This window comes from Phalacrocorax carbo, chromosome 5, assembly GCF_963921805.1.
Source record: "Phalacrocorax carbo chromosome 5, bPhaCar2.1, whole genome shotgun sequence".
Classification (NCBI taxonomy): domain Eukaryota; kingdom Metazoa; phylum Chordata; class Aves; order Suliformes; family Phalacrocoracidae; genus Phalacrocorax; species Phalacrocorax carbo.
In genome coordinates this window covers 59755489-59769814 of record NC_087517.1, presented here as the reverse complement: position 1 = coordinate 59769814, position 14326 = coordinate 59755489, and the positions used below count along the sequence as shown (strand labels likewise).

The 14326-nt window shown below is 37.1% G+C and overlaps 1 protein-coding gene and 1 long non-coding RNA gene across 4 annotated transcripts in view; both read left to right on the top strand.

Annotated features, from left to right (window-relative positions):
* Positions 1–9257, top strand: part of LOC135313506 (uncharacterized) — a 29649-nt gene extending 20392 nt beyond the window's left edge. Inside the window, exons 2-3 of the long non-coding RNA XR_010373138.1 lie at positions 4179–4284; positions 9163–9257. This is a non-coding gene — a long non-coding RNA (uncharacterized LOC135313506). The remainder of the gene's footprint in view (positions 1–4178; positions 4285–9162) is intronic.
* Positions 9258–13027: 3770 nt separating this feature from the next.
* The window catches only part of IRAG1 (inositol 1,4,5-triphosphate receptor associated 1), a 45519-nt gene continuing 44220 nt past the window's right edge, over positions 13028–14326 (top strand). For all 3 annotated transcript variants that reach the window (XM_064452711.1, XM_064452712.1, XM_064452709.1), the window contains exons 1-2: positions 13028–13084; positions 13794–13982. In XM_064452711.1, coding sequence (XP_064308781.1) covers positions 13914–13982 — 69 coding nt within the window. In that variant the 5' untranslated portion in view covers positions 13028–13084; positions 13794–13913. The remainder of the gene's footprint in view (positions 13085–13793; positions 13983–14326) is intronic.

Genomic DNA, 14326 nt, shown 5'->3' with positions numbered 1-14326 from the left:
GACTTTAGTCATTAGCAGCTTGAGCTGAACTACTGGTTGCAAACTGAGAAGACTGAAAGGCAAGTATGTGCGTTATTTACTTGCTGTTACTGTAGAGATTATGCACTCTGGAACAGACACAGAGAACAACTGGAGTGGGATCTCATATTTCTATTGCAAATCTTGACCCATGATATGTCCTGTTTCTCTTTTAAAGTCTCTTCCATGAGTAACTCTGTTCCTTTTACCCCCTCCTCACCTCTCCTATTTTCATTTTAGGTTTTGAGGCCAAAATTTTAAAACCTAGTATATAAAAAAAGTAAACCTCAAAGTCTACAATTCTCATTCCCTGCAGAAGTAATCCTCTGGTTTAAGCTCACCTCTGCTAGGGTGTGCAACACTGATAAAACCATAATATATGAGTGTAGGTTTTTTTAGATGTTGATGAGATGAGATTGTGCATAAAGCTGGTACATTGTTTTTGGATCAAATCCTGGATATAATCAGTGATGGAATGGTGTTGGCTGAATAGTTTTATCAGGTAAAGATTTTGACAAATTGGACATGAGGAACATTTTGCTACATTTGGCTTGTGCTATTCCAGAAGAGCAAAGCTGTTGTTTGTCTCAAAGCTTTGTTCTGAACTGTCTAATTACCCAGAAAAATGTGGTTTTTTGGTACAGTACATGCCAGTCAATCCGTAAAAATTCCTTTCTTTCTGATAGCTTTGATCCTTACTATTAACTTCCCTGGTTTTGGAGAACACTGTTGAAAACTGCAAAAATAAGGATAGCAAACCATCTGTTCTTAAAGACTTAAGAGTTTTGCATTTGGTAGATTTCTAAAGAAAATTAAAGGAAATATTGTTTTTCTACTATGCTTTCTAGCAGATGCAAGCCAATGAGGATAGCTTCCAGATTAGAGTGCAAATTGTAAAGCTCCTGAATCTAGAACTTTAGCCAGTAACTGGAATGGTCCTCATTTCTTCCATATGAACACCTGTAAATCCTGCTGAGAAGGATTTAAAAGTAAGAGGAATTTACTACTTCATTCACTTAAATCCGGTGTTAGGAGCTTAGCTTTGATGTTGCACATCTGAAAATGCTGACTTTAGTGTAGTCTGTGTTCAGTACACATGACTAGTGTAATCCATGTTCAGTGCCCATTCCTCAGAATGAGGAAACCAGCAATAGATGGTTACATTCTTCTTTGGGTCTTCCTCAGTGTTAATACCTTGAAGGTCAAGCAGTATAGAGTAACTGATCTGCTATTGGAGTGGATGGTCTAATAGAGCCCTTTGCTTTTAAGGGCACCTGCAAAATAAAATGTTGAATTGTCAGTTTTTTGTTACCATGTATTCTCAGTCCCAGGATTCTGCAGGTAAAGGCTTTGTATGATAGACAGCTCTGGAATATCATTGGGTTTTGGTTGGGGTTTTTTTTGTTGGTGGTTTTTTTTTCCTCAGGTGAGGTTTTTTCTGTTGGGGTTTTTCCGGAGGTTGGTTTTGTTTTGGTTTTGGGGGTTTGTTTATTTGGTTGGTTGGTTTTGGTGTTTTGTGCTAGCAATAATCTCTCGTTCCTCATTTTAGATTCCAATGAAGACGAAGGGCAGAGCTTTGAGAACACAGGAAATGGGAACTTGATTTTCTTTTCTCAGAAACAACTGTTTGCTTTCATTTTCTGACCATCCTCTCTGCAAGTCAGAAAATCTCTTCTTTCTGAAGTGATAAGCAGTATTCTTTCTGTCTTTTCCCCAGTTAAAATAAAGAGCTCAGGTTTATTTTTCCTGAAGCTCTCTCATCTGCGTGTCAAATAAGGATAAAACAAGGGCAAATTACTTCTGTAATTTTGGCTGTGGGTATTAGTCTGTAGTCACCGAGAAGTCTCCTGCTAGACTTTCTGTTCCTTAATTGGACTACAGATAGTTCAGGCCAAGTAGCTGAGTTTGGCATCTAAGAGCATGGGTGTATCATGACATTTAAGTCTGAGATACAGCCAGAGATTACTTGAGAGAGGCTTGCAAGTGCTACCTGAGATTAAGTCTCCCTTCTGAGATACTGATAATTTCAAACTAGGGACAGTAGGCAGAAGCTTACTTTTAAGTAATCAGTTGAAGTACCTGTGTAGTTAGTTAGTTGTGATGCTAATATAATGCACTGCTCTATTAAAAGTTTCAGTCAGAACTCAGCTGCCCTCAATCTCTTTATTTCAATAACTGTCTGCATTAGGAGTTTGAAACATGCACTGATTCCTATCGGAAATCTGAACAAAGTATGGAAAGCCATAATGTGGGCTGTTTGCAAAAGGGTTCCTCTCTCAAAGCTCACCAAATGTTATTTATGACTGATGTTTAAATCAGTGCTGTGGCTGCATGATGAAATACCCTTCGAAATAATGCAAATCAATATTTTATTGTATCAGATACAAGAACAGCTGTGCCATTAGCATGCCTAATGGGACAGTTTCTGTGCTAACACACTATTAATGAATGATGTGTGGAGTTTTGAATATTTATTTTACCTCAGTCTTAATTACTACATCATCCTGTCTGACAGAATACCTAGGCAGCCCTCAAATCATTAAATAAGATACACTTTGGTTTCACCTTTAAATTTATAACTGTCTCAATTAGCACAATTAGCTTAAGAGAAAACACAACTCTGAGGAATTTGTTGATGTTTCAGCTAATATATGTGCCTCCTTGGAAAGCATCCAATCCATTGCTAACTTGGCCAGTAAAATGGACATAGAATTTTTTTGCTGAATTCAGTACTAACAGGGTGGTCTTTCTGTGTCTAGATGTTGTGGGTCTTTGTTTTTAAATCCCAGTACAAAAAAAAAAGCTTCCTCCAAACTACTGAAAGTCTGACTTTATGTAGCATGTAAGCTGAACTGTTCGGTAAATAGGCTGCCTCTTCCCCTCACACCTTTTAAAAATAAAATTTAAATGAAAAATAAATCATTTAGGGAATGCTTACTGTAAGAACTTCATAGTGTGAAATTAATACTGTGTGACTACATCTGAAAGATACTTTTCAGCATATTTTTAATATGGTTCCAGAAGCATACTTTCAGTAGCAGGGAATAACACAGCCCACAGAAAACAGCAGATGATTCAGCAAAAGACCTTCTGCAAAGTATGTTGGCAAAATCTTGTATTGCTTTAATAGATCTTTTGAGCAGGAACAGGGCTTTTGGCCTTGATTCTGCATCAACATCACACCTGAATGAGACACTGAGAACTTCCCCCCACTCCCTGGTTTGGATAATGTTGAACAATCATCCTTTGTATGATTAATATTTTTTTTAATTATTATGACCCATTTCTTAAGCTAGATATTGATAAGAGAAATTAGTCTAGCTGCTGGCTTTCAAGTGGTTTCTATTTCCAGCAGAAAAGCCTAAAAGATGGCATTCCAAAATGTTACTGCTTATTCAAAGTTCTGTATCATATGTTAGCAGGAGGCAAAAGGTATATATATTGGTTTTTGCTTCTTCACAGGCAGCTAGCCTTGCAGAATCAATGTGTAATCTAGGGATAAAATTGGCCTGTTCCTAGCAAAAGCAGCAATTCTTGTAATCTAATATATAGCATCCCTGTATCCAACTTGGGACATTGCAGTCTAGATGAATGAACTACCAGATGAGTGGAAAAAAGATTCAAACAATGTAGGCAGTTCATACTACTGGCATTACATGTCACCTGGCTTTACAAGTGAAGTTCCTTGAGGGTCTATAAATTTATTAGTTGTGGAGGATGAGTAGGAATACATTTTAATCAGATGTTGCTTACCATATCTGGTTTTTGGCCCCCAGGATGTTGCCAAACTTGAGCAAATCCAGGGAGAGCCACTATGGTAGTCAGAAGGCACACATCATGTGAGGGGATGCTGAGAGAGTGAGCTGGTACTGCTGAGCCTGGAGAAAAAAATCATTGCAGTCTTGCAATACTTAAAAAGTTACTGAAAAGGTGGACTCAGGCACTTTACAGAGGTGCATGGCAGGAGAATGAGAGACAATGATCATAAAGTACAACAAGGGACATTCTGACTGGATGTAAGGTCAGGGGTTGGGGAGGAATTACTGTGGGTGTAATTAAACACTGGATCAGACCTATCAGAAATTCTGCAATTTCTGTCCTTGGAAGTTTTCAAGTTCCAACTGGACAAAGTCCAAAGCAACTTAATCTATTTGTTTCAGTGCTGACCCTGCTTCAGGGAGGAGGTTGCTCCCAATGACCTTCCAACCTGAAGAATTCCTTAATTCTGGGAATTGATCCTCTAGTCTGACCATCATACGGTAACATGTAAGTTAACTGTAGTCAAATAAGCAGTCAGCAGTCAAAGGCCACACAATGGCTGATTATTTGAATAAACTGATGCTAGAGTTATTCCTTTCCTCGTGTACAGCAATATTTAAAAACACTCAGTGGAACTGGATTTGTAATTCTTTTTTGGTAAACAAGGAAGTAAGATGCATTCATGCTCTTCTGGGTGTGTTGATTTTTGCAATGCAAACAAAAATGTGTACATGTATCACTAAAGTAAGCAACTGTGAATCTGATTTTTGCCAGGAAGCATAAAATGAGAATAAAATACTTATTTTGCTGTTTTGCCACTTATTTATGCAAAATGGAGAGCTGAGTATAATCTCCCTGCTTGAAAGACTACAATTACAGTTTAGGATCCCAAAGAAGGAGTTTTACTGTTGCTTTGTTCAACAAAGTATGCCTTCTGGGATTACCCTTTGTAATTGGGAATGAATTTTGTTTAATTTCTTCGTTTGGAAATTTTTTTGCTTGACTAGTAACAAGGCTCCTAGGTCACTAAGCAATAGTGTTCTGCCCTAATTGCCTTCAACTTATTTATGTTTCTAAGTTAGACCCTGCGTAGTAATTTTTTCCAAATTATTTAAAGTTGATATCCAGCTGTCCTTAAAAACAGAATAATTTACAGAATGATTATATGTAAAAATTGCATTTGAAAATATTACTTAATGTAACAACCTTAAGGTTTTTCTTAACAAGAATGAATTGGCACCAAAGGACATGATTTTTTTTCCCCTCATCTTATCTGTCTCCCCTCCACACAAACAAATTTGTTCTCTTTTTACATTAACTAAGAATATAGTCAAGTGGCAATTTGAGAAAATACCGCCTCAAGTTCCCAACTCTGCCTACCTCATAGACAAAAATAAATGTGTAACTAGAATGTGATGTATAATACATGCAGTCCAGACAGTAGAAACCTGTCCAGGTTTCTCCAAATCTGCGAGAAGCAGTAGAAGAAAAAGAAACCCAGATGACTCTGTGTTACTGAATCCATGATGCTTATTTAGGCAAAGGCATGTTTGGTGGTAGTATTATCTCCTGGTGTTATTAATACTACTGTCATTAGCAATGTGTATCTGGTGATTTATCAATGCACAGATCCTGCATCAGAGGCATCTTTCATGACCATGGAACAAAGATTGATGCTACCTCCAAAACAAATTTGCATGTTTCTTTCAAGTAGTTTGGGAGGAGGAAGAGAGCAATGTTTTTTACTTGCATATCAGTTTCAACTTTTTGGGATTTTCTCCTATTTTAAGGTCACTGCCTTTATGTTATAAGAAAATAAGGTTTTCTCCAGATACTTCCTAGCTCTCAATTTCTTTTGAACTACCCTCCTGAACGATACTTAATGTACTGTTCTCCCACTCTTATCTTCACACTTCCTTATATGCTGTTCCTTATGCTTAGAAATCCTTATTCTCCATGGCAAATATCCACCCAATCCGCATTCACATTCTTCCTTTAAACTGCATTTCCTTAAAGTCTATCAAAACGAATCTGAAAGTTAAGAAAAGTGTCAGTTCTGCCTTGAGATCTGACAGTCTTCTGATCATCAGATTTGCTACTGTAGGCTGAATTCTTTAAGTTGTGCATAATAGTTAATAAATCAGGGCCTAATTTGTCCTTCGTATATCACATGTACTATCTTTTTCACCAAATACACACACACACACACACACACATATATAAAAGTACCCCAAAGTTCAGCTCAGCTGGTTTCCTAGCAGCAATCTGGCTGGGCTCTGCTGCTTGTTGTCTTGTTCTTGTCTTTCTAGGTGAAAGCCCACTGATGGAATAAAACAAAAGAGGTAGTAAGAAGTAGGACAAGGTAAAATATCTATGAATTGTAGAGTGGTATGATTTTTTTACATTGTGGGGGGTTTTGGGGGAGGGTGGGTTTTTGGGTGCTGGTTTTCTGGGGTTTTTTACACAAAACAAGGGAAAGAATTCTTGAAATAATAAAAGCAAGTTTGTTTAAGAGTGATTAATTGTAATTTAAGGTGCATGAGGCATATCTAAAAACTTCTGGATGGTAAGATCTGCTAGGCAGTTAGACTATTTCATGGCCAAGTCTGACACCTGGCATGCCTGGTCACTTTGTTCTTCATGTATAGCAAAGTTTTGATATGTGGCTTTGGACGATATTTTCCTGTGAGGTAAAGGATCTACTGTAATTAAAATTTTAAATCTTTAACTGGTTCATTGTTAGATGGCTTTCTCTATGCAAGGATTTGAGCATAAACCCTTAGTAAGCTCAGTGAAATATATAGGTGGCTTTCACTATTATGTGAAAGCATACGGCTTCATATTCACTTCAATTTCTTCTACTTTGAATGAGGAAGATTCCATGCCTTTGGCTAAGAAATATGTACAAGTACTAGGGGAGCAATAAAAGAACAAAACAAAACATGTAGATGGGGGGGACAGGGAAAGAGATACATGAATTGTTTTCTTTTCTGCTGTAGAGTTCTTGGCTATGTTAGTTTTCTAAGTTCTCTACTTTGGAGAGAATGCCTTAAGTGACCCTGGAAACAGCTGCCAGTTAAACTAAATTAACTGCAGTTCATGCTGAATGCAAGCCACTGGATGAGGGGGAACAGATGGGTAAAACTTTTAGGTCTGGAAAGGGAAGTGCCACCTCCCTTTGGTCCTTTTGTCACAGCCATGCTGTTGTCTCCAGCATGGGATGTGGGGAGTGCCAGGTTCTTGCAATGGTATGACTGGGGAGAAGCCTCTGCTCTAAGAAGCTTGCACATCTGTCCTTTCCCATAACTCCCTTTGGCTGTCCTTTCCATATGAGAGCTAGGTCCAGTATCTTAGGCACAAACTTAACCAGATAAAAGTATGTTACTGGAGTTTTGTCTTAAGCTGATTAGTTCAAAGAAAACCCCAGAATGGATAAAGACTACAAATGAATCAGAACATATTTTTTGTGAGCTTGTATAAAATTCTTAAAACCATTTGTTTTCGCAGGGAGGTAATGCTACTTATAACTTTATTTCCTTAAACTCTTCTAATGCTAAATAAAAAACAAAAAATGAAAACAAAGACTTTGCATCCAAAAAAGCGTAATTAATAAAAGTTTGATTAATACAATATTGATTCCTAATTGCCACTTAAATAAGTGGAAACTTTCAGGCTGCCTAAAATGCTTTTTTGTTCTTTTTAATCAGGGTTTGGAGACATAACGAAACCAAATGCCTTGTTGTAGGAGTTGTTCTTGTTTGTAATGGACCGGCATCACCTCTCACCCCCAAACTTTTTTTGTCTCAGCAAAGTGTCATAACTAGCCATTACGATAGACACTCTCTTGAGTGCTCCCAATCAGATCAGGCTGGACATGCATCAAAAGGACATTTTACTTTCTGCCTTACCTAACGTTTCCTTTCTCTCATTCAAGCAGATGATTGAAAACCATCAGGTTTTATGTGGTCCTGAGCTATGAGGAAGCAGAAGAAGAGATTCTTTCCTGTCTTTGCTTCCCTTGCTCTAGGTGTGCCTGCTCAAGCAGAGGGGTTGGACAAGATGATCTCCAGAGGTCCCTTCCAACCCCTACCATTCTGTGATTCTGTCATGCTGCTCTGTAAAGCAAGTGCTATATGGGTAGCTTGTAGTCCTCAGGAAGACTGTACCCACTGAGTTTGAGAGACAGAAGGTTTTTAGAAGCTGGGGGACATTTGCTGTGTTGTTCTTATGCTTTCATTAGTTTCTTCCCTTAAAATATTTTTGTGACAGAATATTAAAATTTATCCCTTGTCTCTGAGGTTGCAACCTGGAAGTGCTCTGATTGTCAAGAAGTATTATTTGAGTTGCTCAGGAATTAATCTCAATACTTCTCAGAATTAAAACAGATGCTTTGAATTCATGTACTGGTTGCATACACTTTGCACACCCCAATGGTATTGTTTTGTGTCTTACAAACAGAAACGCCACTTTGTCTTCCAGAGCTTATCTTTTACAGTTGTATGGATATTAATGTGGGTAAAACTCAGATCGTTACTGGTATCACAGAGGTGCCTTATATTAGTCCTGGGGCTATGACTGTGTTTTGGTAAACTGACAGAAGCAGTATCTCAATATCTTGCAAACTTAAGTATTCAGTATGTGAAACCACTCTTGTCATAGAAATTAGGTGCAGTAGGAAACAGTAATTTTTCTTCCATGTTGCAGACAATAAAGAGTCTTCCAATTCCCATGTAGCATCTCTTGTCACATAGGGTAAGAATGTAAATGAGTCAGCTTTAGTTGTGGGTTTGGTTTTTTTTTCTTTTCCAGTGAATGTTTATATAAACAAAAATTTTGAAGTCCTAGTACAAAGTATTAAAGGCTTTCTATTAAGATATTCTGGATCTGGTTTTATAGGTTTTGTTGTGTTGTTGGTTTTTTTAAAAGTTTTTGAGATAACTAATGTATGTCAACAAACTTTGTCTATCTTAAATACTGTAACCATGTATTGTGTTTGAAAACTTATTCTGTGGTGCAAACGTAAGAAAAACACCATTTTGCTCACACTTGTTTTGAATGAAATAAGTTTAGTGGTTCTTAAGTACTAATTCAAAATGCTACCTGAATTCTGTACACTTTTCCAGCTGTACCAAAGGAGTGCAGAAATATACCTTTCTAATATGGTAATGTTTTACAACCACTTTCTAGGACAACAAAGAACAGAGTTACAAAAAGCAGCTCAGAATTGTGCAGTTCAGCTGTGTTCACGAGTATCATTTGTCAACAATGGGAGTTGCAGAGTTGCTTGACTTGACTGCAGGCAGTATGAGGTCAAGAAATATTAATAAAGTGCTTTCTTAAATCTTTATTTCTACTTTTTTATATATCCTTGCTGTGATGTGACAGAGCATTTGAGGTCAACTGCCAAGCTGTCAGTGGAGATGGAGTAAAGCACCTTTATCTAAGCTTTCACTAACACGACACTCAGCTGTGACTCAGAGAGAGGGTAAGTTAACTGATTATACTTAGCTTTCTCTACTATGGTAAAATGAGTTGCAGAGGGAGCACACTGAAAGCCAAGGGCCTCTAAATACTTTTCCCTTTTATGGAATAGAGCTCCCAGATCACCATTTCCTGGAGATTGTACTCTAAATCTACACAGTGGTAAAAGAAAGTTCTCTGCATTCACTGATCTATATCTGACTACAAATTTGAGCTCAGGGGATAATTTTTTTCCTAATTATTTTAAGCAGTAAGTTTACAATAACAGACCAAAACATTAAAAAGCACTCAATCCTCTCTTCTTTCTTTTTTTTACTTTTTTTTTTGTCTTTGCATTGTCTGATCTTAGTGTGGGAATAAGCAGAATCTGGTGAATAGGATAGGTAGTTTGGTTTGATTTAGGTTTTTTTGAACTCACTTTGTAGGTGCAAAAGGCTTATGCAGACTAAGATTGTAGATCTTTGCCCACATCCACTCTTGTGACATATTGGTTAATCTCTACAAGTATTTAATTTTAAAAGGTAATTTTGAAGCCCTTGCAATTTCTAAAAAACTGGATTTTGGGGGAGGGGAGTGTCATTTACTCTGATAAATCACTACAATAATCTCATTACATCCTTTGATAGGTTAGAGGTAGTCCAGACAGTTTGATCAATGCCTAACGAAAGAAATAACAGAATCTTGAAATTGTCTTAGTGCCTAGGATGCTAACATGTGCTTATGCACCTTGACTGTTTCTAAAGGGCAGATGTATTTTTTTATCTATCCTTTCAGTGTCTTCAGGGACAATAATTACAGTTGTTTCAGTTGGTATCTCACTGTATTGCACGTATTGTTAACATATCATTGACTTCTTTGACTGAAACGTGTTTATGCTTGTGGAAAGGAGATAAAGCTGGCAAAGCTAATGGCAGTACGTTTCAAAAGGCTGTTTCGCTGGTGGATGAGTTAGGCAGATAACTAGGATAGGCATGCTCTTTGCACTTTGGCTCAGGGTTCAGTGAGGCTGTAGTCTGTTTTTGTAGATAGAGGTGTGAATTTCTGAAGGTTCCAAGGCTGTACTCCTCCCTAATGCTCTACTGAAGAAGAAAAAACATACCTTGCAGGGAAATAAATTTTCCAAGGGCATTTCTTTCTTTTTTTTTTCCTGCATCTGTGGGATGCAGATAATGTCCTCGAATTCTTGTTAGTGTTCTCATGAAGCCTCCTTTCTCTATATGTTTTGACTCTCACTGACATTTACTGGGGCTATTTTTATTGCCCGATCAAATAGCCATAAGGTCGCTTCAGCCATGATGAAAGAATAACATTTATTCACGAGTATCTTAAGGTTCCATCATTTCTAAACCTTTGCCTTTCCTACTAGTATCAGAAGGCAGTAATTGATTCAAAAAATGGCAGAACTCCTTGCACAGCATGGAGCAAGAAGGTGGCTCCATTGGCTATATCCATTTGCATTTACAAGATGTGATGTTTGTGCTGGCTAAGCCTCATAAAGTTTTTACAGAATCTGGACTACTGATTTTAAGAACACTGCACAGGTTAAAAATAAATTTTTAGATTGAAAAAATAATCATTTGGAAGTTCTAAATCATATAGCTTATGAATTGAACTATGTCCTTGTATATTATGTTTAAACACCAATAAGTAGTAGCCCTTACTTTGCCGCCTTAGAGGCCTGCGGCAGTGCAGCCAAGGTGTACAAAGACTGCATTTGTTTTAAGAAGCCTCAGAATATGAATAATTATATGCAAGCTTTTGTTGCTCCAATAGAGTCCTCAGTACTGGGGTTTTCTAGAGAGATGTTATGAAAAAATGGAAAGTCAGAAGAAGACAATGACTTGGAGCTCTTTTCTGTTTGCAAGATAGCTCTGTAAGGAAGTCAGACTAAGGTACTAATTGTGTCACAGATGGACTGAACTCAGTCCACTCCAAATCTGGGGGTTGTTAAGGTGGCATAAATTCATCTTTCTACCCTCCATTCTCCCTTGGCTGTACTTTCTGTGCTGCTTCTATAAGACAACACAGCTCGGGATTTGTCTCTTTCTATTCTTAGACAAGCCTGCTGATTTTTTCTCCTTCTGGAATTTTTTTTGCTTTTTAAATCTGAAAAATGAACTGAAACTTGATGTGCTTAAAAGCTCACTCTTGTTTCAACATGGCTTGCATTACTTTAAGTGTAGTATGTACTAGGAACTCAGCTGAGACAGGGAAAAAACCACTTTGATGCAATAGCTTATGCAACTCCACATAGAACTGCAAATACACTTTGGGCATGATTTGAAACACTCCTGATTTTTCAGGCCCAGCATTCTGTTGAGCTGAGCCTATCAGAACCACTATAAATTCGTAAGACAAACACTAAAAGGGATTAGGTAAACAGTGAAATTTATATCTTCTCTTTTTTGTTTGAATTTGAGTTCTTGCAAACTCAGACATTGCGTAGGAAGCCAGGATTTTGTTACAGAGATGAAAAGCAAGTCCATGTCACTGTTTTTAGTTACCTCGCTTCTATCTCATCTCCATGTCTTGTTAATAGTTGGTGACTGTTGTTTGATAAAAAAATACTTAACTGTTGAAACACACAGATGTTTAATGCTACTGCTGTCTGCCTAATCTCTGTGGGTTTATGGAAATATATGTAATCATAAATGTCTGTTTTCCATCATATCAGGGACTTAAAGTATTTTGCCTTAATAAATATTTTTAAATCATTTTATTCATAGAAAGCTTCTTCTACTCTTATTTGAAGTCAGAGGTGGGTAAAATCATGATACAAATGTGAGCATCCACTTATTGCAGTAGAGCTAGAAATTCACCCATAACAGGTTCATCATGTCTACAAAAGCTTGAAACGTGCTGTCCCTACAGCATATATTGCTCTGGAAAAAATAATGCTCACTGTTAAAAAAAATAAAAAAAAGTCCTGGTCTTCATAATGAAGTCATATATGCTGTGCCTTTTCTAATGTCTTTATCAAAGAACTCCAATGAAATAATTATTTTTTTCTGAACACTAATACTTGTATAGAGATAATTTTTACAATCTATTAGTTCTGCATTAAATCTCATGTGAGCTGGCCCTGTATTCCTCTTCTAGACAAAGAGAAATGTAAGTTCCCAATGTAATGTGAAATAATCTAATAAAAGCATGGGCCTTAGGTGCTTCTGTAGTCTAAAGTTTTCACACGTTCTGTAGGTTTTACGACACAGAATTTTTTCCATGAAAGCTGAAGTGAGGAACTTGTCACTACTGAGGATGCTTCAGTATTTCCTGTGAATGGTTTTGTCTCTTTTTTTTCTTTTTACTTTTTTTGATCACCACGACTATTTTGACAAATTTAATTGTCAGACTCAATAAACTGGCATGTTCCTGAATACCTTTGTTTGCCCTTCCCTGAAATGGAAGGGAAAACTCTAGAAGGCTAATTTACAATGCTCAGAAGTGTCTTGAACTTCAAATCATCTCCTCATCTCAACCTCTTTGTTCCACCCACGTTGATTTCCAGTAGAGTAAAAGAATTGAGATGAGACTAGTAATTTGGGTTTGGAAGAAGATAATGTGTTTTGGAGGCTGAACCCATGATTGTTGGGGTATATTTATCTCCTTGGTGCACCCTATCGAAGTTGTTATGTTATTTTTTGAGTGTACAGCTCCTTTCTACACATATCTGTGAATTAACTGTAAAAGCAATGTGTTTAGCTCTTATGTAGTCTAAACAGAAGCTGTGTACAAGATTGTCTCTGATAACTGCATTGTCTGTCATCTGTAGGCACCACCGAGGAGTCGAATGATTTATTTCTGAGGACTGTTCCTTAACTATCCGGTAGGTGTCATAGTAAGTCTTCTAATACATACACGGTAGCTATAAGGATTAGTACTTAACATTTCTAACCTTCAGACTACTGTACAGGCTTTAATGCTAATAATATCCTTGTGAAGGCAGTAGCTCCTGTTAACACTAATAACAAGAACTTTCTTAGCTAACAGGAAGTTATTTTTTTTCTTTTTTTTTTCTTTTTTTTTTTTCATTTGGGCATTTCTGCTATTTTGCTTCAGAATTGTCTTGTGCAGATGTACACCACGTCTTTGCACAATTCACCTAGGCCTTGCTTTTGCTCAAAGGAAGAGCATCTGGGTTTCCAGTTTTACTCCTTTCTTTGACATCTGAGGTAATACTCTGTAGCATTAGGACTTTGCTGGTTACTAAAAGGAGTATCATGGATATCCAGGATGCTGCTTCCTTCTTAGAGGATTTTTAGAGAAGATAGTTTGGTCACAGCCAAAACAGTCATAGTCATGAAAAACAAAATCTGTCAAATGGAGGGAAGAAGTGGAAACAGCAACAAGAATGGAAGATTGTCTGTTTTGAATGCGTTTACAAAGTTATACTTGACCTTGAAAGCTTTAGTTAAAAACACAAGATAGCCTTTTTCATTTTAAACCTTAATACTGTTTGTTATTGTAAAGTGATCGCAGTGTTAGAGCATAGAGTTTTAAAAGGATTTGATTTGTATTTTTGGTATCTAACACAGCCTGCAGATCAAAAGGCCTCTCAGCGCTTATGACTTCAGGCTAACTTGAAACAGATATTCTCAGCAGTGCATGGTCCTGTTAGTCCACATTGCAGTTCCACGTGCTTCACACTGTCCACGATGCCAACCTTACCTGAAGACAAGGGACAATCAAAAGAGGCGCAGCACAACAGCTCTCCTCCAGCCAAAGTAAGCACTCTTACAAAGGTGTTTTCTGACACTTGCTGGAAACCTGAGGCTGAAACCTGTTTGTGTATATTTAGGAGTTTATAAAATAAAATATAATCATTACTATGTATTAGTGTGTTTTGATTAATTGATGAAGCTATGAATGATCTTTCAGTTGATATTCTTAGAATTCTTCAAATACTTTTATAGATTAAGGAATGAGAACTCAAGTTGCTCAAGCACTTGTTTATCAGTTTTATCTGGAGGCTTATATGTCCGCCTGTTCTGAACCATTTATATCAAAGCTATCCAAAAATGTCCCTTGTGATGTTATTACAGAAAATTTTAACCTTTGAGAAAATAAC